The sequence below is a fragment of the Hirundo rustica genome, chromosome 7 (assembly GCF_015227805.2).
Source record: "Hirundo rustica isolate bHirRus1 chromosome 7, bHirRus1.pri.v3, whole genome shotgun sequence".
In the NCBI taxonomy this organism is placed as follows: domain Eukaryota; kingdom Metazoa; phylum Chordata; class Aves; order Passeriformes; family Hirundinidae; genus Hirundo; species Hirundo rustica.
Genome location: NC_053456.1, coordinates 30,885,971 through 30,904,371, shown reverse-complemented (window position 1 = coordinate 30,904,371; position 18,401 = coordinate 30,885,971). Strand labels below are relative to the sequence as shown.

The 18,401-nt window shown below is 40.2% G+C and overlaps 1 protein-coding gene across 5 annotated transcripts in view; it reads right to left on the bottom strand.

The window, feature by feature from the left end:
- COL5A2 (collagen type V alpha 2 chain) overlaps positions 1 to 18,401 on the bottom strand; it is a 151,317-nt gene that overhangs the window by 89,280 nt on the left and 43,636 nt on the right. Inside the window, exon 1 of one of the 5 annotated variants that reach the window (XM_040069422.2) lies at positions 9,151 to 9,546. The exons of 2 other annotated variants lie outside the window; for them this stretch is intronic. In XM_040069422.2, the coding sequence (XP_039925356.1) occupies positions 9,151 to 9,250 (100 nt within the window). In that variant the 5' untranslated portion in view covers positions 9,251 to 9,546. Of the gene's footprint in view, positions 1 to 9,150; positions 9,547 to 18,401 lie in introns of those variants that run through there. 2 more of the 5 variants (XM_058421319.1, XM_058421320.1) reach the window with 2 other exon arrangements.

Here is an 18,401-nt window from a genome sequence, read left to right as displayed (position 1 = left end):
AAAAACGACGGCCAGCCCCAGAGAGGTGCCTACTGAAACCCTACAGCAAGCAGGTGATTCGCTGGCCAGAGATTTCTTTGCTGAGGAGCCAGATTCCACTTTTGAAACCAGCCGGCTATTCAACATGAAAATCCATGCCATTCCAGAAGTGTATTATTAGCACAATGACTCAGTATGTATATTACAGCAGTACCCTAAGGCTTCATTTGGTATCAAGGATGCTTTGTGCTCTGCACTGCACAAATTCATAGGAAGGCCCTGCACTTTATAGTGAAAATATAAAATCAAAGCATGCTGAAGTTATTCAAGCTCAGTGTCCAGGTTTAAAAGGAATTTTCTATCATTACAGGGGGAAAAAAAAAAAAAAATAGAAAAAATGAGTAAAGGACAACTTGTCTAACGTCAGTCCTAATTTTTGTAGTAGGCTCCCAGGACTCTGCCAGTCACCGCTATAATTCCAAGATTCAGTGACAGCAGCCATGCTGTCCATGTGGGCTCTTCCTTCCCCATGTGGCTCCATTTTCCATGTTCTGCTCTGCCTGTCACCAGGCTCAATGCCTCTGACATCAGGTCCTTCCCCTCCTTGGTTGCCACCAATGCATGTTCCAGTACTTTCTGCCTCTTGCCATAGCAAGCATTAAACATTGGGAATCATCCTCCATTGCTTTCACCAGTGAGGCACATCTGCCTTGCACTGTGGTTCCCCTACAGTGGGAAGACATCACACTCACATAAACATGTAAAATGCACTACACAGACCTAACACACTATATATTAAACCACTTTATCATGCAGTAAGCTGCAAACACGTTACTTTCTTTAAAGATGTAAGCACATACACCGGAGGACTTTACAGACCAGAACACTCCTGATTTAAGAGTTCTAAAGTACAGATATTTACTATTAGAATTGCATTCTTTTCCTTGCATGTGAAATCATTTTAGTATTAAAAAGCAACAGGTTTTCAATACGTGCGTTGTGTGTGCCGGTTTGGGAATTTTAAGGATAAAAGAAGTCATTCCAATAGGAAATTAATACAGAAAAGAGGTTTTGCCTGCGCCTCTGAAGGAGTGGAAAATGCAGGCTATTTCCACCCTCTTGCAGAGCCCGAAGTCACAACAGGGCAATGACCTCTCGGTTGTATGGAGCTGAAGGCTCCTCAAGAGGTCCAAGGCCCATCACACTCCCAACTCCTCACTGGAAGTTCCTGCCTCTTGCTTCCCTTCCTCTTCTATTCTCAGAGCTTTGGACATACAGAGGATTATCCAGAAGAATTTCAGGAAACCTCCAGGGGCCTTTGAGAAGTGAGTAACCCAGGTACTCAATGGTATCTTTCCTACCAAGAGGCTCATCACTGATGTAAGCAAGAAAGCCAAAAACAGATCATACAAGGTTAAAAAGAAATTTTATTAGTTTATTGATTATAACACTTGTTAACTATTATTCATAATTTGGATCAACTCAATTCAGGATAACTTGATCTTTCTGAAATAGCATAGATGTCTTAAAGATGACTAAATCACCCTCAGTATTTGGAAAATTAGATGCTCCAGCTGAGGGAAAAAAACTCCTACTTTAAAGTAGACAGGAAATAAGTCATAAATAACTGTCATAAGATAGCAATCACTATGGCAATTCAGCTCATTTTTATTAGATCAGAAGATCTGATAGAACCCTGTAAAGAAAGTATTTGTGAAAAGCTGAGTGTAAAATAGCTTCTGTTTGCTGCTTCTGCTTTAATTTTGTCTTTAAATATTTTTTCTTGATCTACTGGGATGTTTATCCTGACAGGAGACATGAGATTTCTGACTAGAAAGTGATTTAATATCAATCAAGCCTGTCTATGATTTGCTGAAAGAGAGAGAAGTGCTTTAAAAAAATGCTCCTTCAGCATAACCTCTGAGGTTACCTATGGTAATACAAGCTGGCCCAAGACAGTTCTCCTCAAAGGAAGAACAGTTTCCTTCTGGCTTTTAACTGTATTTTCACTATCATTTTAATATGAAGCAATAATCTTGGAGCAACTGGGCCAGGACAAACTCACAAATTGGCAGAAGGCAGGTTTAGATTAGGTATTAGAAAGAAAATCTCTCCAGTGTGTGGGATGAAGCACTGGAATAGGTTATTCAGAGAAGCTGTGGTTGCTCCATCCGTGCAAGTGTTCAAGGCCAGGTTGGAGGGGGCTTGGAGCAACCTGGTGTGATGGAAGGTGTCTCTGCTCATGGCAGGGGGTGACACAGGATGGGCTTTAAGGCCCCTTCCAACCCAAATAATTCTGTGATGCTTTTTCTTTTATCTCCCTCAATCTCTTCCTACACTACACTGCCATTATGCCCATAATCCTGCACTCCAGGTGGCCAGCTTGCTGAAGGATGCTGGCAAGCACTTAATGACCAAAGAATATTTGGAGAAGATACTGTATGGACCTTCTCTGCCAGACATCTACTGCTCAGCAGGGAGCAGACCTCAGGGAGACAGTTTACTGTTCTGTTCTTACTCTAAATGAGTTCATGTCCAAAGCTCTGAATTCCTGCCAGCAGTATCAGAGTCGCTGTTTGTGTTTCTATTCAGCCACATTATCCAAAGAACAAGGGCACAAAGATTCAAATTAATTCTTTAGTCCTCCCATGCTACTGCTGCATAGTCGGAAAGCTATAAATGAAAAATAGTGAAGACACAAAACACCATGAAAGCTTTCCAATATAAAACAACTTCATTATATCACTCTCTCAACTATACTGCTCACACAAAGCTGCAGAAAAATGCAAATCCTCCAAAGCTCCAGTCAAATTTCAGCTGGCAGCAGCATGGCTAAGGAACAACCTTAGGACAGCTCTCCAAAGACAAGACCTATCTTCAGCAGCAGATACAAACAGAATCCCGGGGGTCTGCATGAATAGGAGCTCCCTGAACACAGAGCATCCCACCACTGGCCCTCTGACAATCATTCTTAGTCTGTGCTTATATAACACATGACCTTTCTGCAGCAAATGCGGGTGGGATAGTGGAATAATGGAATTGTTTCTCACTGCAAGAATAAAAGACAGCACAGCAGGCTATGAAAAATGTATGTTGCTTACTAAGAAGAGATAATTGTAAGCAACGGTTTGGATATTTTAATTACCACAGCATCAAGGCTTTATCATCATCCAAAGCTTCCAGCACATTACTGTTTCCATAATTATAACTCAAATTATAAAATACCCATTTATATGAAAATAATTGTGTTACTTCCTATAGTCAGTACCACTGGCTTATCCTTTCTCATAGTTTAGGAACAGCACTAACTCTTCAAATTTTTCTAAATTTAAGTTAAGAATAGCACAGAATCAAAGAACAATCCATGCCCAAAAAACAAAACAAAAAAATGCATCTAGAGGAACAGCATTATTTGTACACACACAATGCACTGTTTACATAAAAGGCATAAACAATACACAATGCCACCCCCTGGGGTACCTCTGTTTCTTTAAGTGTTACATGCCTTATGAGCCATTTTTCTCCACCTTGAAAGTACATGGTTTCTCATTTTATACCACAGAAAGAAATACATTTTCTTCATTAAACTTGGAATGACTGCATCCTACATTCCAGTTCAAACTGAACTGACCCTCTGCACATGACAGTCTCACCAGGGCATTCAAAGACAGTTGAACAAGGTGGGTCTGTTGCAGCTTGAGATTTCAGGCAGTGCAACAATCCTTCCTCGTGCTCTGAAAGTTCAAACTCCAAGAAGCCTTTGTCAAAAACTGAAATTCCAAGTTAATCTGATTAATTTATTCATTTTACATTAAAGGATACTTGGATTTGCCTTGTTGGTTATATTAAGAATGGGGGGTTTGTCTACACAATAAACGGAAGTGCAAGTCCTGTCTCTCTTCCCTGTCCCAACTGAGAATCCACTGGATTAACACTTTGATTTATTCTAAGAAAAAATTCTGAGAAAATTGTATCATCAGGACTTTACACGCAAAAATGTGCAGGGTCACAATGACAAACATCAGTGAAACAGTGCACATATAAGGACAGATCACATGCCTCCAGCTGGAATTTCGACTATTTTTTATTACTTTGTTATTTCTTGGCACTGAGCTTGTTGCCTTCCTCTGTATATGGAAAAATAGTTGTATACAGGCCACAAACATCTGTTCAGCTTTTGTAAAGGATTACATTGTTGCATGAAGATCTGCCTTTGCAGTTTCTGCTTCCTTGCATATACATACAAGAATTTGTGTTTTTTCTCAAAAAGTTATGTGGCAAGTTGACCACTTTTAATTCTAACCACAGAAAAACTGCAACTTACAGTTTACCCAGATAGTAAACTCAACTTCAACACCAGGAGTTATTCCTAAACAGGGTATTCCAGGAGTATTTCTCATCAGTCAAGGGATTTGGTAGATATTTCTTTTTTTCTGAAAACTTCTAAAGCATTAGCAAGTTTAAAAATACTTATTTTTAACTGCCTTACATTTAACTATTGTTAACATGACTAATCCTGCATGTTTTGCATGAACAAATCAAGCTGATAGAATGTTATCACACTGAAGCAAATTACAAGGATGAAAAGCCCTCACCAAGGAAGACTGAGCATGTCAACACATGAGTCATGAAATGACCATTTGGTTTCTAGGGCAATAATCCATATTTGTAAACATCATGGGGAAAAACGCCTGCACTAACAAACACAGCATGCAATTATTCTTCAATCACATAGTATTGTCCAAAAAAACCCTACAAGTTAATGTGGATAGTTTAACATGACCCTCAGTTTTATGCATTCCATAATTTTGAGCAAAGTTTTGGTCAGGCTGAACAGAAGGAATCCTCTTGAGGAGTCTTCTTGTAGAAATTTCTGTTTAGGATATCCTTCCCACACTTTTACGGTCAGAAAAGTCAACCCCAAACATTTTAAGTCAATGAGTTAGTCCCCACAGAATTATGACTTTTTCTAATAGATACTAGATTCCCATTTGCTGCTTGTTTAGAGCTATATTAATTTCTATTCTTGAATTATTTGCTATGCTTAAACATAATATTTACATGCACACACACACGCAAGCTTGCTTACTAAGAAAGCAGAGGTACAGACGTAAGAGAGCAATCTGGGGATCTGGAACTTTTGGGTAAAGAAAAGAATCAATACAGCACAACCAGGGGATCAGGCCCAGACAGCATATCTTTACGAAAAGCAGGCTGTGCTTGACCACCCTGATCTTCTTTTATGACAAGGTGATCCACTTATGGGATGAGGAAACAGCTGGGATGTTGTCTATCTGGAACCTAGTAATGCTTTGGTCACTACTTCCCATGGCATCCTTGCGGAAGAACTGGCTGCTCATGGCTTGGATGGGTGCACTGTCCACTGGGTAAAAACTATCTGGATGGCCAAGCCCTAAGATTGGTGGTGAATGGAGTTAAATCCAGCTGGCATCTGGTCACCAGTGGTGTTCCTCAGCGCTGAGCCCATCCTGTTCCGTATCTTTGCCAATGATCTGCACGAGGGGATCACAGCAAGTTCAGAGCCAACACCAAGCTGAGCTGGAATATCAATCTGCTGAAGCAGTGCTATGCAAACAGTTGGATTCAATAATCTTAAGGGTCTTTTTAAACGTACACAATAATTCTGTAATTCTAAATATTATCAGAGCCTCACCAAAACAGTGACAATTGTACAAACGAGCGCTTTTCTGCTTTCGTATAGAATCATACAATATTATTTTTCTTAGGAGCTGTGAGGACTCTTTACATAGATGAAAGACTCATAAAATCTAAAGAAGCATTTGGCACAGATACTCAATAATTCTCTTACTTTCTCATAGCTACAGAGGACTTTCACTTGTTATCTTATTCCCAACACTTGCTTCACTAAGGGAACATTCCCCTAAAGACAGTATCAGTGAGAAGATAATGGACACAGTTAATAGCCCCCATTCCACCAGCTGAGCTATTTGTGTCTCCAGAATCTGTCCACTCTCCTGTCTCCCTTGCTTGGTTTCCAGACAAAATGAAAGACCTTGAGAATTCAAAAAAGGCAAAGAACGATTATAGTTTCTTTTTTTTTTTTTTTCTCCTGTTCACACTGTTAAACCAGGAAAATTAGATACTTTTAAATCAGTACCATGGTTCACACTGATGTCAGTTGAAGGAGGGTTGACACTACAAGAGGTGGACTGGAAAATGTAATTCAGACAAAGCTACATTGCAAAAACTGATGAGAACCAAAGGCAAGTATAGGATTGAAGAGAAATACAGGAGATGGTGGCCATAAACCACCACTGCCATGCCCACATGCAATTTGCACAGACAACTCTTCTTGAACAAGGTGATTCCCACAATTTCAAATCCAACTCAAGTGTAGTGATTTTCCACTGTAGGTGTGTTTCTAACTTATTTTTAAAAACCTTTTGCACTCCCAAGGGGATGGGAAAGGTCCCCAGAAGCACACCCTGCTTCTGCTAGTAGTTCCCTCTATTCCAAGCCCTAAGTAAAGAGGAAGGATTGTAGAACTGTGTAGAAAGCCCTGCACCAAAGGTTCAGAGATTTCAGGTATTCAGAGTCTAAACTGCACAAAATTTCAGTCCTCTCCTGGGCACTTTTTATCTTGTTGCATTTCTGAACTAGAGCAGGCCACTACAAAGAAAATAAACCAGGATCTTTCAGTCCCTCTAGGATTTTGCAGCACTGACAGACTTTATTTATTTGATAAGTAACTTTTAAATAGGCACATTTAAACAGTCAGTCTCAAAATGACCAATTTTGCTGTACCAGGTTTGGAAGTGTCTGGTTTTCACATTTTTACATGCATTTTAAGCATGTGCCCAATGTAGCACTACCAGCCAAGTGCTCTTGAGCAGAATAGATCAATCTGCAATGGTTTCAAGAGGAAAAAAAAATATTAAAGAAACTGGCATTACTTAAAAGCACAGCAATGGTGAGTGCCAAAATAAAATTTACTGTTAAGCAGTATGTTTGAAGAAGTATTGTAGCTCTTTCATTAAGGTCTTTTAACCATATTACCTGCTTTATTATATTCAACTTATCTAACGATACCAATCCCCCTTATGATAAATTCTGTAACATACTACCACATTTCTTTCTGCCACTGTGTCTAAAGTTGACAAGCAGTATTCAACCCTTGTATTTTCTAGAACTGTCATGAAAAAGAACTGGTACAACACCGGTTTACATCCTTTCTGCAAGTTGGGTCGCTTTTTCTAATCTACACTTCCTGAAATGCCTTTCTTGCTTTCCCAGATACCTCTAATATTTGTTTATCTGGCAGTACCTATATTCAAGTAGTACATAAGTGAATGAGAAATGAAGCAGTCCTACAGACAAAAATCACCTGCAGTAAAATACAATGTTGACTGATGTTAGACCTCTCCACAAATACCAAACCCAAGACAAACTAAGGGTAAAACCGGGCCACTCTTCAGCATTTGTAGGCTTCAGTCAAGAACTAAGTGATAGGTGAAATCCCTTTCTTAGGCAATTAAACCAGACCAATGTGTAGAATGCATCCCACTTCTGTGTTCACTGCACCAGCCCTCAAATCACACTAAAACAGGTTTGGGTTTGGCTTTCTTTTAATATAATGAACATTGGAGAAGAGTATGTAAAGTAGACAAAAGCTATTAATTCTCAAACAGGAAGATGAGTAAGTGATGTAAGTGCAAACAGATGTCACTAATTGATTACAACATATTTTGCTCTCTGACTTACCATGTACCTCTCAGTTGCCTCAGCCATCAGCACATGGAAAATACATCCCAGAACGTGTTGCTACATTGCTGGCTTATCCCATAATTTCCATAATTCCAACAATCTAGTAAATTACTTATAATAACCCCACAGAAAACTCATATAATTTTTGCAGTTTTTTTAACAGGCAGAAAGCTATATTTTTTTATTAAATGGATACCAAAAATGAAGCCAGTATTTTCACAAGCGGTTTGTTAGGTATTACATGTAACATCATATATGCCTCCCTTTATGGCAAGTATTTGAGTTATACTCACAAGTTTATATAAAGTGCCCCCTCTATGGGACTTATTACACAGCCGTGCACGGGCAGGAAAGTCTCTTTTTGCTTTGTAGAACAAAAGTTTCAGAAATATTGCACTGGTTTACTCATCAGGGTTTGGCTCCTCCTCACTTACGCAATCCAGCGTATTACCAGAGAAGTTCACTTACAAGAAAAATTACAGTCTTAAAAATGCACGACAAAGTACGTGCAAACTGCATTGTAGGGTACATCCTACAATGTGCTGGAATGCCCTACAAAGTCCCTCTGAGGGGCACAATTTGGAAGAGGAGGCAGTGTTACATATAAGCCTAGAAAGTACAATAACTCCAGACTATCCCGCAACCAGCCTGCTCACATTTCAGGAAATCAACACAGATCACGACATCCATCCCGACTGCTGAAAGAGTGCAGTCCCTACGCCTTCTGCAGACCATCGCCGTCTCTCTCGCTGCATTGGAATGATATTAGACACGAACGGCTCTGCCCGGCGGCCGCGCACCGTGCGGGTTGCGCGGCTCGGGCTCGCAGCTCCCGCTCGGAGCCTGCCCCGCTGCGCCAGCCTCGGCATCAGGCAGCCCCTCCGCAGGAGCCTGGGGGAAGACGAGCCGGGGAAGGAAAGAAAGGAAAACGAAAAGGAGGAGGGGGGAGGGGTGAAAAAAGGGAGAATTCTACGTTTCTGCATTTCTCTAAAACAAAGAATGTGAGAAAGCAGATGTAGCTCAGCGCAGACGACTCCACCCTGCGAGGCTTCGGTGTTTACTCTCCCGGCTCGCTTGCCCAGCTGTCCTCCAGCCGCGTCCCAAGCCCTTTCCTTTGTTGGGAAGCTCCCAGCGGCCGCAGCCCCGCCGGGACGGGGGCTCAGCCCGAGCGCCCCGCGGCAGCACTTGGCCTTTGAGCGCCCCTCCGCTCCGTGCCCGCAGCGAGCACCGCAAACCTCGGTCTTCCGCTCAAAAACCCAAAGCGCAAAGCCCTCTCTGTCCCCTTCTCAATATGTGAAAGCAAAAGTCTCACTCTCGTACCCCGGAGGATTTCCACTCCTCTTACTAGCCGAATCACACCGTAAACACACTGCATGCAAAGAGGGGGGATTGCGATAATTGTTTTAGAGGTAGAGAGAAACTCACCACCTTCATACTCTTCCACTTCTTGCGCTTTTATGGTGACAAATCGGCCTAATAAAGCAGCGAGGATGAAAAAAGTTCTCGTTTGTACCAAGACTGCCATCGTGCCTAGATATTAGGCATGTATCCTCCCTGGGCAGCAAAAAGTGTAGAATCGTAAGGTTATTTTAGCACCATGAAGCCAGCTGAGGAGTCGTTCTGCCTTTCCGCATCAGGTCCAGGACAAAGCCTGCGAGCCCTCTTTTCAGCACCAGCTCCAGCGCAGTCTGCAAACACTCCTTTCAGGGGATGCAGCTTTAAATAGGAAGAATGCTGCCTCCACTTTCTTCCTGCCCCTTTTCAGCTCGTTCGGGCTCCTAGTCATCCACTCCCTGCCAAGCAACAGTCTGATTGATGGTAAATAACCGAATCAGAGCCGGCTTCACTCCTCCTTGAACTTTTCTCTTTACGAGCACACTTGCAGGATATTTTCCTGCTGCCGTGCAGTGCATGTGCTTTTTCAGGACCATTTATTAAGCAAGCAAAAGCAGAGTTTTAAGAAGCTGTCAGGAAGAGAAAGCTCTGCTTTTACCACACCCAGCCCACGCTTCCTGGAAATGGAGGGTATAGCCCCTTTTGGAGTCGATTCCCTTATTAGGAACTCGATCCCTTCCAGTGCTCAGGAGGAGGATTTCCTCCTCTTCCCTGGTAAGTGCCCCCTGCCTCACTGTGTTATCAAACGGGACTCTAAGTCCCTTGAGAGGGGCTCACAGAGCTAAAATAAGGCAGCGTGCTTCAGGAACATGTATGTAAGCCCCCTTCACCCAAAGGGACATAATCATTCTCAAATGAAATCTTTTGCTGAATAATCTTTCCTCAAATGCCTACATGCCCTATAGTTACTGTCCTACCAGCTGGGAAGACTGTTGGAAACCACCGGAAGATGCTTTACGCTTTTAACACCAGAATGCCTGTTCGAACTATGCAATTACCTGCTTTTCTTCAAGGTTCTCTGCTCCCGTTCCCTGACAAACCTACCTAAGCCCCAGCCTAGTATTTAGCCCTTAACAATGTGCCTTAATTAGCATTCTAGCGTGAGCGCTAAGCAAATCTCTCTTTTGTGGATCACTTGCAACTGAGAGTAGAATGTTGAATTTCTTTCTTCCCACAGCGTTTATGGTCTGCTGCAAGGAAGCTCAGTCACTAATCCCCTCATTAGCTAAGGATAGGGTCACCTATACCTGCTGCAGGGAAATATACATTCATCTGCTGGAAGGTTTTCTGTGTGCAGCCATTTCAGCTCGAGAGAAACATCTTCACCTGGATTCATATAGATTGGAAACTCCCCAGCTAACCACAGCATGACTTAACACCTCCCATTGAGGCACAATCCTAAAGCCTGTGAAGTTTTCTTCTGTCTCTTCAAAGGGCCAGAATGCCCAGAAGAAGAAAGGCAACCCAGAAAATGGTACAGCACGGTGATGCTACATCAAACCTACTCTAATAGCAAAACCAGAGATTAATGTAAAAGTACACTGAAAGAGAAGGACATCAAAGTTCCCTACTTTCTTGCACCAAGCTGTCTTAACAGGTTTTTTGGGGATTTTTTTTCTGATGTATTCAAAGATACCTTCTGCCATTTCACTGCTAGGAGAGATTCCTACAATGATATCTAAAAGTTGCCCCTCATATCTAATTCTGCTTTGGTCTCACCAACAAATTATGACACACAACTAAAACAGATGAACAATAGAATAGAAAAGGATGCTAATTGAATCCATCCCCTTATGCCCTCTTCTAAACATTTTGTTTTATCAAGATTCTGCACTTAAAGATGGTTTCAGTTTTATTACAAGCATCATATGGAGTCATTAAGTCTATCATCTTTCATTTAAACAAATTAGCTTCCAGATCTAAGCTATTTGATAGCATTCTATTGGATATAAGTGAGAGAAAATCTTCAGGTAGCACCACTGTGAATAGAGTCAGACCAAGCAATAAGAGGGGGCAGATAAATAGTTCAAAGTATGCTCAGTGTCACTTCTCCCCTCTACCTCTCAACAGGGGAAAAGCCAACTTTGCATGGAATAATATCGTATATTTATGCAGCAACTTCTCTCCAATGTTTTTTCACTTTTTTTCCATAGATTTTAGGATTCTGTAAGAACAGAGGAATGTGGAATTTCACAAATTAGCCCAAGGTCATGGCTTCACTAGTAAAGCCTTTTTTGGAGCTCATTTTTCTTCTGTGCCAAGGAAAACTTACACAAGAAGAAAATTTCTTGGGAGGAGAATCCTGGGCCCCAACTCCTGGAGCAGATTCTTCTCCAATGCACCTTCGTTGTTATACATCCAGCTTACAGTATGTAACCACACCAAATTTAGTAGACAGAGACACTGCAGAAGTGGTAGGACTGAATCCTCTTTGTCTAGTCCATCTTAGTAGAGCAATAAATGTGGAAGATCAGGAAACAAACCCAGGCTCTTTCCACCATCAGGGGACACTTTGAATTCAGGGTTGCCTCAGCTGCCTAGGATTTGTGGCTGATTACTCACAGGAGATGAAAAAGGGATATGATGTGATGAAAAAATCACTTTCTAATAGAATCACAGATTAGTCAAGGCTATAAAGGACCTTTTACAGGTCATCTAACCCAAGCCCCCTGCAACTAGGAGGGACATCTTCAAACAGATCAGGCTCCTCAGAGCCTGTCCAGCCTGACCTTGAAGGTTTCCAGGTGTGGGGCATCCACCACCTCTCTGGGACTCCTTTTCCAGTGTTTCATCACTCTCATCACAAAACTCTTCTTTAGAGCTAATCTGAGTCTACATTCTTTTAGTTTAAAGCCGTTACCCCTTGTCCAATTGCAAACAGCCCTGCCAAAATGTGTGTCCCCATCTTTCTGACAGACCCCCTGCTTTGGGTACTGGCAGGACACTATAAGATCTCCCCAGAGCCTTCTCCAGGCTGAACAACCCCAACTCCTCCAGCCTGTCTTCACAGGAGAGGTGTTTTGTGCTTCACATTAGAGCAACCTTCATGTCTTAATAATCTTTACACAACATAAAGGGAAACGACAACACAATAGCAAAATCTTCACACAAAAGCAATGTGCACTCAGTGGTAAGTTCTAAAAAGTCCTGGTGAAATGAGAGCTGTCCCCAAAGCTAGGACACTCCTAGAAATGTCAGAATACAATACTCTGAAAAAAATACATAACTAAATACTGCCTGATACCCTGTTTGCTGATATTACCTGCCTTTAGCCAGTAAGTCAGGAAGCCATTTGGCCTAGAAGTCACATGTAAAACTCAAAATTACTCAAAAAAGTCAAAGCACATTGTGAGTGATAGATGAGGCTAGGGAATACTCTTAGGTAATTGTGAAGATCCAGAAATATGTTAAAATATAATTCACACACTTAAACCTTTCAAAATCTCAAAGTCTGGCCAGAAAAACCCAGTTAGCAGCTTCAGATGCATCCAAGCATGCATACACACGAGCAATTAAAATCCAATCTCTAGGGGGATCTCTCCAATGGAGTTTAAGGGCCTCTCACACCTTTCACACTGTTACATACAGTCCGACAGTGCTCCTGTTCTGAACTAATCTGTACCAAGCTGATAAAAAGTATCATCATATAAATGAGCAAACTATCTGCTACCTATGAGGACCTGCACCAGTGTTTTAGATCAAGATGAAATCAGTGGATTCATGGAAACTGAAATAAACTCTAGCTGAATTCAAAAGGTATCTGTTTAATGACAAGCAGTGCGGTTTTACCAAAGGGAGCTCACGCCAATGTGAGAGTTGCCATCAAGTTTTATTTAGGCAGTTAAATCCCAGTTAAATCCATGGTAAGTGCTGTTTGAAATCTCCACCTTGAATAACTTCTTCGATCTCACACTTAGCTTATTTAAAAAAAAAAATAAATAAATAAAAATACCACTGCAATTTGCCACACCATATATTTAACTTGCAAAAATACAGTCCACATAAAATGCCTGCCCTTTCTTGGAATTAACCATTAAAATGAACATGACTGAAATAATATATGAGAGGAAAATAGTTCTACCTTTGAAGTGCATTCATGTTGCACTTTTAAGACCATTACTGAATAAAGAATCAGTTTTGCCATTTTATACAGGTCTTTCACGTAGTAAAGTATAGAAAATTCTGCTGTTTAAAATGAGAAAATGTAATAGGAAACTACAGAAAAGGGCAAGAATGAAAACAGAGGAATATTATGCTACTTTTCAATCATATTTTAAATGGACTAGATTGCAAACTGCAGAGCCTCAAAATCATAATCTTCCTGCAGAGAAATCCACCAAAAAAACTAGCATTAGCTAGAGATTTAAACAATGCTACACTGATAATATTGCTGCCCAGTTGTAGGAGAATATTCCCATCAATCTTTGTGTAGAAAGGTTTAATAAAGGAATTTAAGTCCTAGTAGAGGAAAGATCTCTTTCCCTGTTGCATTCAACCTTTTTAATGTTGTTTCACTTTATATTTAATTTCAGGACATAGGATGATACTTTGCTTTAAAACTGCTAGTGAGGAGTCTTGGATTATGTCAGTCACCATAAATAGGCTTTTGCTATGAGGAACTCCAAACCCAGTAAATTCAATAAATTATTGGCACTGGCAGCCTTTCCTTTAGAATGTTTCAATTAAATTAAGCTCAACATTAGTCTAAGCAAAAAAAAAAAGTCAAGGAATTAATTAGGGAAATAATTAAGGAAAGTCTTGCATGAAGTCCTCTGAAAATTATACTTATTCTCTACCTAGAACAGGAAAAACAGCATCATTATTTTATTCTTTATTACAAATCCATTGTCAAGCTGCCTTTTGTCTGCCTAAGAACTTAAACTGATTAAGTGAGAACATAAAGGGATCACAGCAAGCTGTCCACTTAAGTGGCAAGGGCAGATGCTAATCTGTAATTAAAATAGGTCCCAACTGATGGCCTCCACTGGTTTTTTTTTCCTAATATTTAATTAATTTACCTTAGGATCCTAAGATAGTTTACTCTGTTCTTTTTCATTGACTGAAAGTCCCTGCAAAAGGAGTTAAAGTCCTATCCAACATGCATATTCATAACTCCAATAATTTTTCTGACAAAGGGAATCACTTAAACCAGTGGGACTGTGAAGAAAGAATTTGGCTGAAAGATTACTTTTAACCCTATTCTCCTGTGAGAATACACTTGTTATAAGATGTGTTGAGGCTCAAGATTACTTAATCACCACCACTAAACTTTGCCCACACTTTTAAAATAGTTCTATTTCATTGTCATTCCTTTATTTTAAAACTCATATCCAAGACTATGTAGAACTATTTTGTGCCTTAACACAGATTTCAAACCACTGAACTGTGCTTTAATATGCTCAGTGCAGCCTCAAGCACGAAATGAGCCCTTTGGTACCTTGTCATCATGTCCTAGCATAACATACCACATTTTCAAGAAACAAAATGCTGTATCTGTCTTTGAGAGTTTATATTGTGTAAACTAAGGACACAATTAAAACTTTATGTATTGATTTCATCCATGGCTGTTGATGGTTTTTATCTGATGCTGTTTATTTAAACGGATGTAATTGCTGTAGGTTTCACATGTTCAGAAATATTACAGAATTTATTCTCAGAAATGTAAGAAGCATCAATGTCCACTGAAAGGACAGGAAGATGATGTGGAGCTCAATTAAATTCTTATTGCCCATACTCTTTTCTAAAGTCCCATGCAGATGGAACCCTGTAGTCATCAGTATTTATGAGCAAGGTATGGACCTAAGAGTGTGTCCTCAACTACCAGAAGCAAAATAATCATATTAGCATAGCATGCTCCTGGGCCTGTGTTCAGCTCTCCTGTCTGTATAATTGCTTCAGTTTGGGTAAGAAAAGAGCTCATGGTTTCCATTTGGTCTCATGGACTAACATCCCATTGGCCACTATCAGGCTGTGACCAAAGTATAGCAAATGCCCCAGCCAATTGTTTTCCCTGTCATTACACTGTTATTTTTAAAGCATTGATCTTCAGCCTTAGAACTGAATTTGTAGAACATCCAAACCTGATGGAATCATCCACTTGAAACTTGGGGAATAAAACATTTAAGTTTGTAGGAACATTCTTACCAACCATATCACCAGCAAGAAGTTCAGAAAGCAGTCCTACAAACCACATTGCTCCCAAGTTACATCTGATTTCCTAGCAAAATAACAATGCTGAAAAGCCTGTGCACACTACATGCCAATTAACAGAGCTGGTGTGCAGATGTGACTGGAGAATGAATGGCTAAAGCAGCCCCAGGAGGGACTTTAGAATCACCAAACCAGTCACAGGACACATATGTTAAAATAAATCTTAGAGAAAATATAGACATAATGCTCCAAGGAAAGTTAGTTACTGATCAAGCTCTACAGACTAAGTTTCCCAGCAAGATAAACCCCAAGGTAACCAAATGTTCTGGAACGTGTCTGAGCTCAAAATGAGACTTTGTCAGCAGTTGCTCCGGGCTGAGCCTGCTGCCTGCAGGGAGCTGTGGGGGAACCACGCCGGGTGGCCCGCAGAAGGGAGTGTCCTGTGCAGATGGGGCACCGTGCAAGCCAAAAGCAGAGACAGGTCCAAGGAGTGTCTTCCCTCACAGGGAAAGAGCCACTGAAATAAGGAATATATTTTCCTCCCTAAACCCCCATATTTATTATTACATCCATATGAAACAAAGTGCCTGTGACTTTGCACACACTATAAAGTAGGACTGAAGGGATCCATTTACACAGGATATTGTTTCCCATGTAAAAAAACCTTAGCAGATGTTTAGTGAATGTTCAGTATCTATAGACACAGTTGGACAACATTCTCAGGCAGGGTGAGGTTCTTGGGGTGTGCTGTGCTTGGCCATGAGTTGGACTCAACGATCCTGATGGGTCCCTTCCAACTCAGCATATTCTATGATATAATGTCCTATGTTAAATTTACATTAAAAAAAAAAAAATCATGAAAAAGGAAATCTTGTCATATTTTTAGTATTTTCCCCTATTTCTTTCTTTTAAGCAACCAGGAAGAACTGTGCCAACATGGACAAAATTATGGATAATTAATAAAAAAAGGGGAATAGCAACAACAGTGGAAGGAAGCAATAGAGAAACAGGAGGAAAAAAGAATCAGAATTTGTGTAAGTCAGGGATATAAGACTTGAATTTATGCATCACATTCACACAAAGCTGAAACAAAGAAAAATTTCTGTAATAGAGTTATAATTCTAGCACTGGGGATGTTGGTGTCACTACTAGAACTATAAGCCCAGGACATTAAATAAATGTCAGTACAGTTGTGTCTAGGTTCAAATAGAGAATGCAAAAGAGGTTTATTCTGCCTGCTTTACTTTTCCATTTCCCTTCCATGCTGCCTTCTTTCCAATATTTTATATTTTTTATGAGCCTTATTGCAGTAAGATTCTGTGAATACATGTGTGGAGCACATTTGGGACTGCCTTTAAACATTAAGTGCTAATTAAAAACATAGTTTACTCAGAAACAATTCATCAAGTTTACATTTCATTTTTGCTGTGAAAAAACTGAGCCCTTTTAGAAAACTTTTTGAATTTTTTCTTTCAATGCAGAACTCTTTATGAGGTAAGCTTATTTTCAAAGTTATGACCCATCACCAGGCGGATTTTCATCTGGTTAATGGGCTGAAGCAGATTGTGGAAGAGAATATCTACTCTCCATATTCACTGATATGCTTTATTTTGCCTCAGCTGATTGCTTTCATGATGTAGTTCAGGAAAGCAGCCTCTTACTCTTTTGAAAGATTGATAGCTTAGATAAGCCTCAGTCATTTTATAAAATAGTTATTAAAGATGGTTGTACAATTCCACAATAGCATAACTTATTCGCTTTTCAAAAATCCCCCTACCCTAAGATTCCCATGGCAGGCCAAAAACTTACATGCAAAAACTTCCTGTTGTGTCATTTCTGGCAGCAGCTGAAATACTTAAACCCGGTACTGCAGCACATGAACACAACCTCACCTTGTAACCCTGGATCCAGGGATGGGGTGGTTTGAAATGTACCCACAGCAGGTAACTGGACTGCTCTTTTCCCCCTTGGTTAATGGCTGTTTGCTATCTGGGAAAGACTGAGAGTTCTTGTTAGGAAGCAAGGGTTTGCATAGCTGATTTATATTTAAAAGTACCAAATCATTCACATAAACGCTCCCTCAAATCTGCTGGGACATTAAATTACACCCATGTTACCTCAGCAGGCAAATCAAGTCTGACCACCGCTACACAGAGCAAAGCCCACACAAACTGAGCCATGTGTGGAAAAGCCCCACTCAAAACGTGGGCAAACCCCAGAGCTCTCGCTCACCATGCTTCTTTCCATCAGCTAAGGTGCTTTCCATGTGAATCCCCTAACCAAACCCAGCCTTGTGGAAAATGACCCATGCAGAAAAGTGCCCATGCAGTGGATACGCCATCCACTGCTCAGAGACACAGCCTTGGCACTACACAACACTCTGCACAGGGGCAGTAGGAAGACAGATTTTTGATCTTATCTGTCCACTTCATTCCATGCCCACTTTTTTATATTTCTAATTGTCACAGTCCAATTCTACTGGACTAAGCTTTAACCCAAGCACAAACACATCCACAAAAACCAAGTATAGGTATGAGTTAATTACAACTTGTATTTCTTGCAATCAGGCTGGCCAATTATTGATATTGTGTTATCATTTTGATCACGATATTCCTACCAATCATTCAGGGCACTTTCAGAAGGATTTTTTTGCCTCTTTTTTATTTAATACGACCATTATATCGTCTTTTAAATACACTCCAAATGACATCTTTATGAAGAAAAGAGGCCTGAATAGCAACTACTTGATGTTCCACAGATTTTAGGATACTGGGAATTAAATGTTTGATTGTAATTGACTATTTTTATCCTTATATTTACACATCTCATACACTGGGTAGAAAACATAGATGAAAATGCTCATTCAGTTTTTTCTGTATACTTCCAACATTCAACAATGCACTAATTCTCCTATGAAGAGCAAAGTTTAAATTGCATGAAGGATAATTTCAAGGAGGATAAAATATGCCCTTTTGCTTAGTGTTAAAAAAACTTATCCTTTGCAACTAGATTGCAAGTTTAACTACCTGATATTATTTATTCATATAAATATTTTTATTATTACTTACAAAGTTCGCAATAGAAAATGTCAATTCATATACAATTTTAATGAAGCCGGACAAATTTTCAAT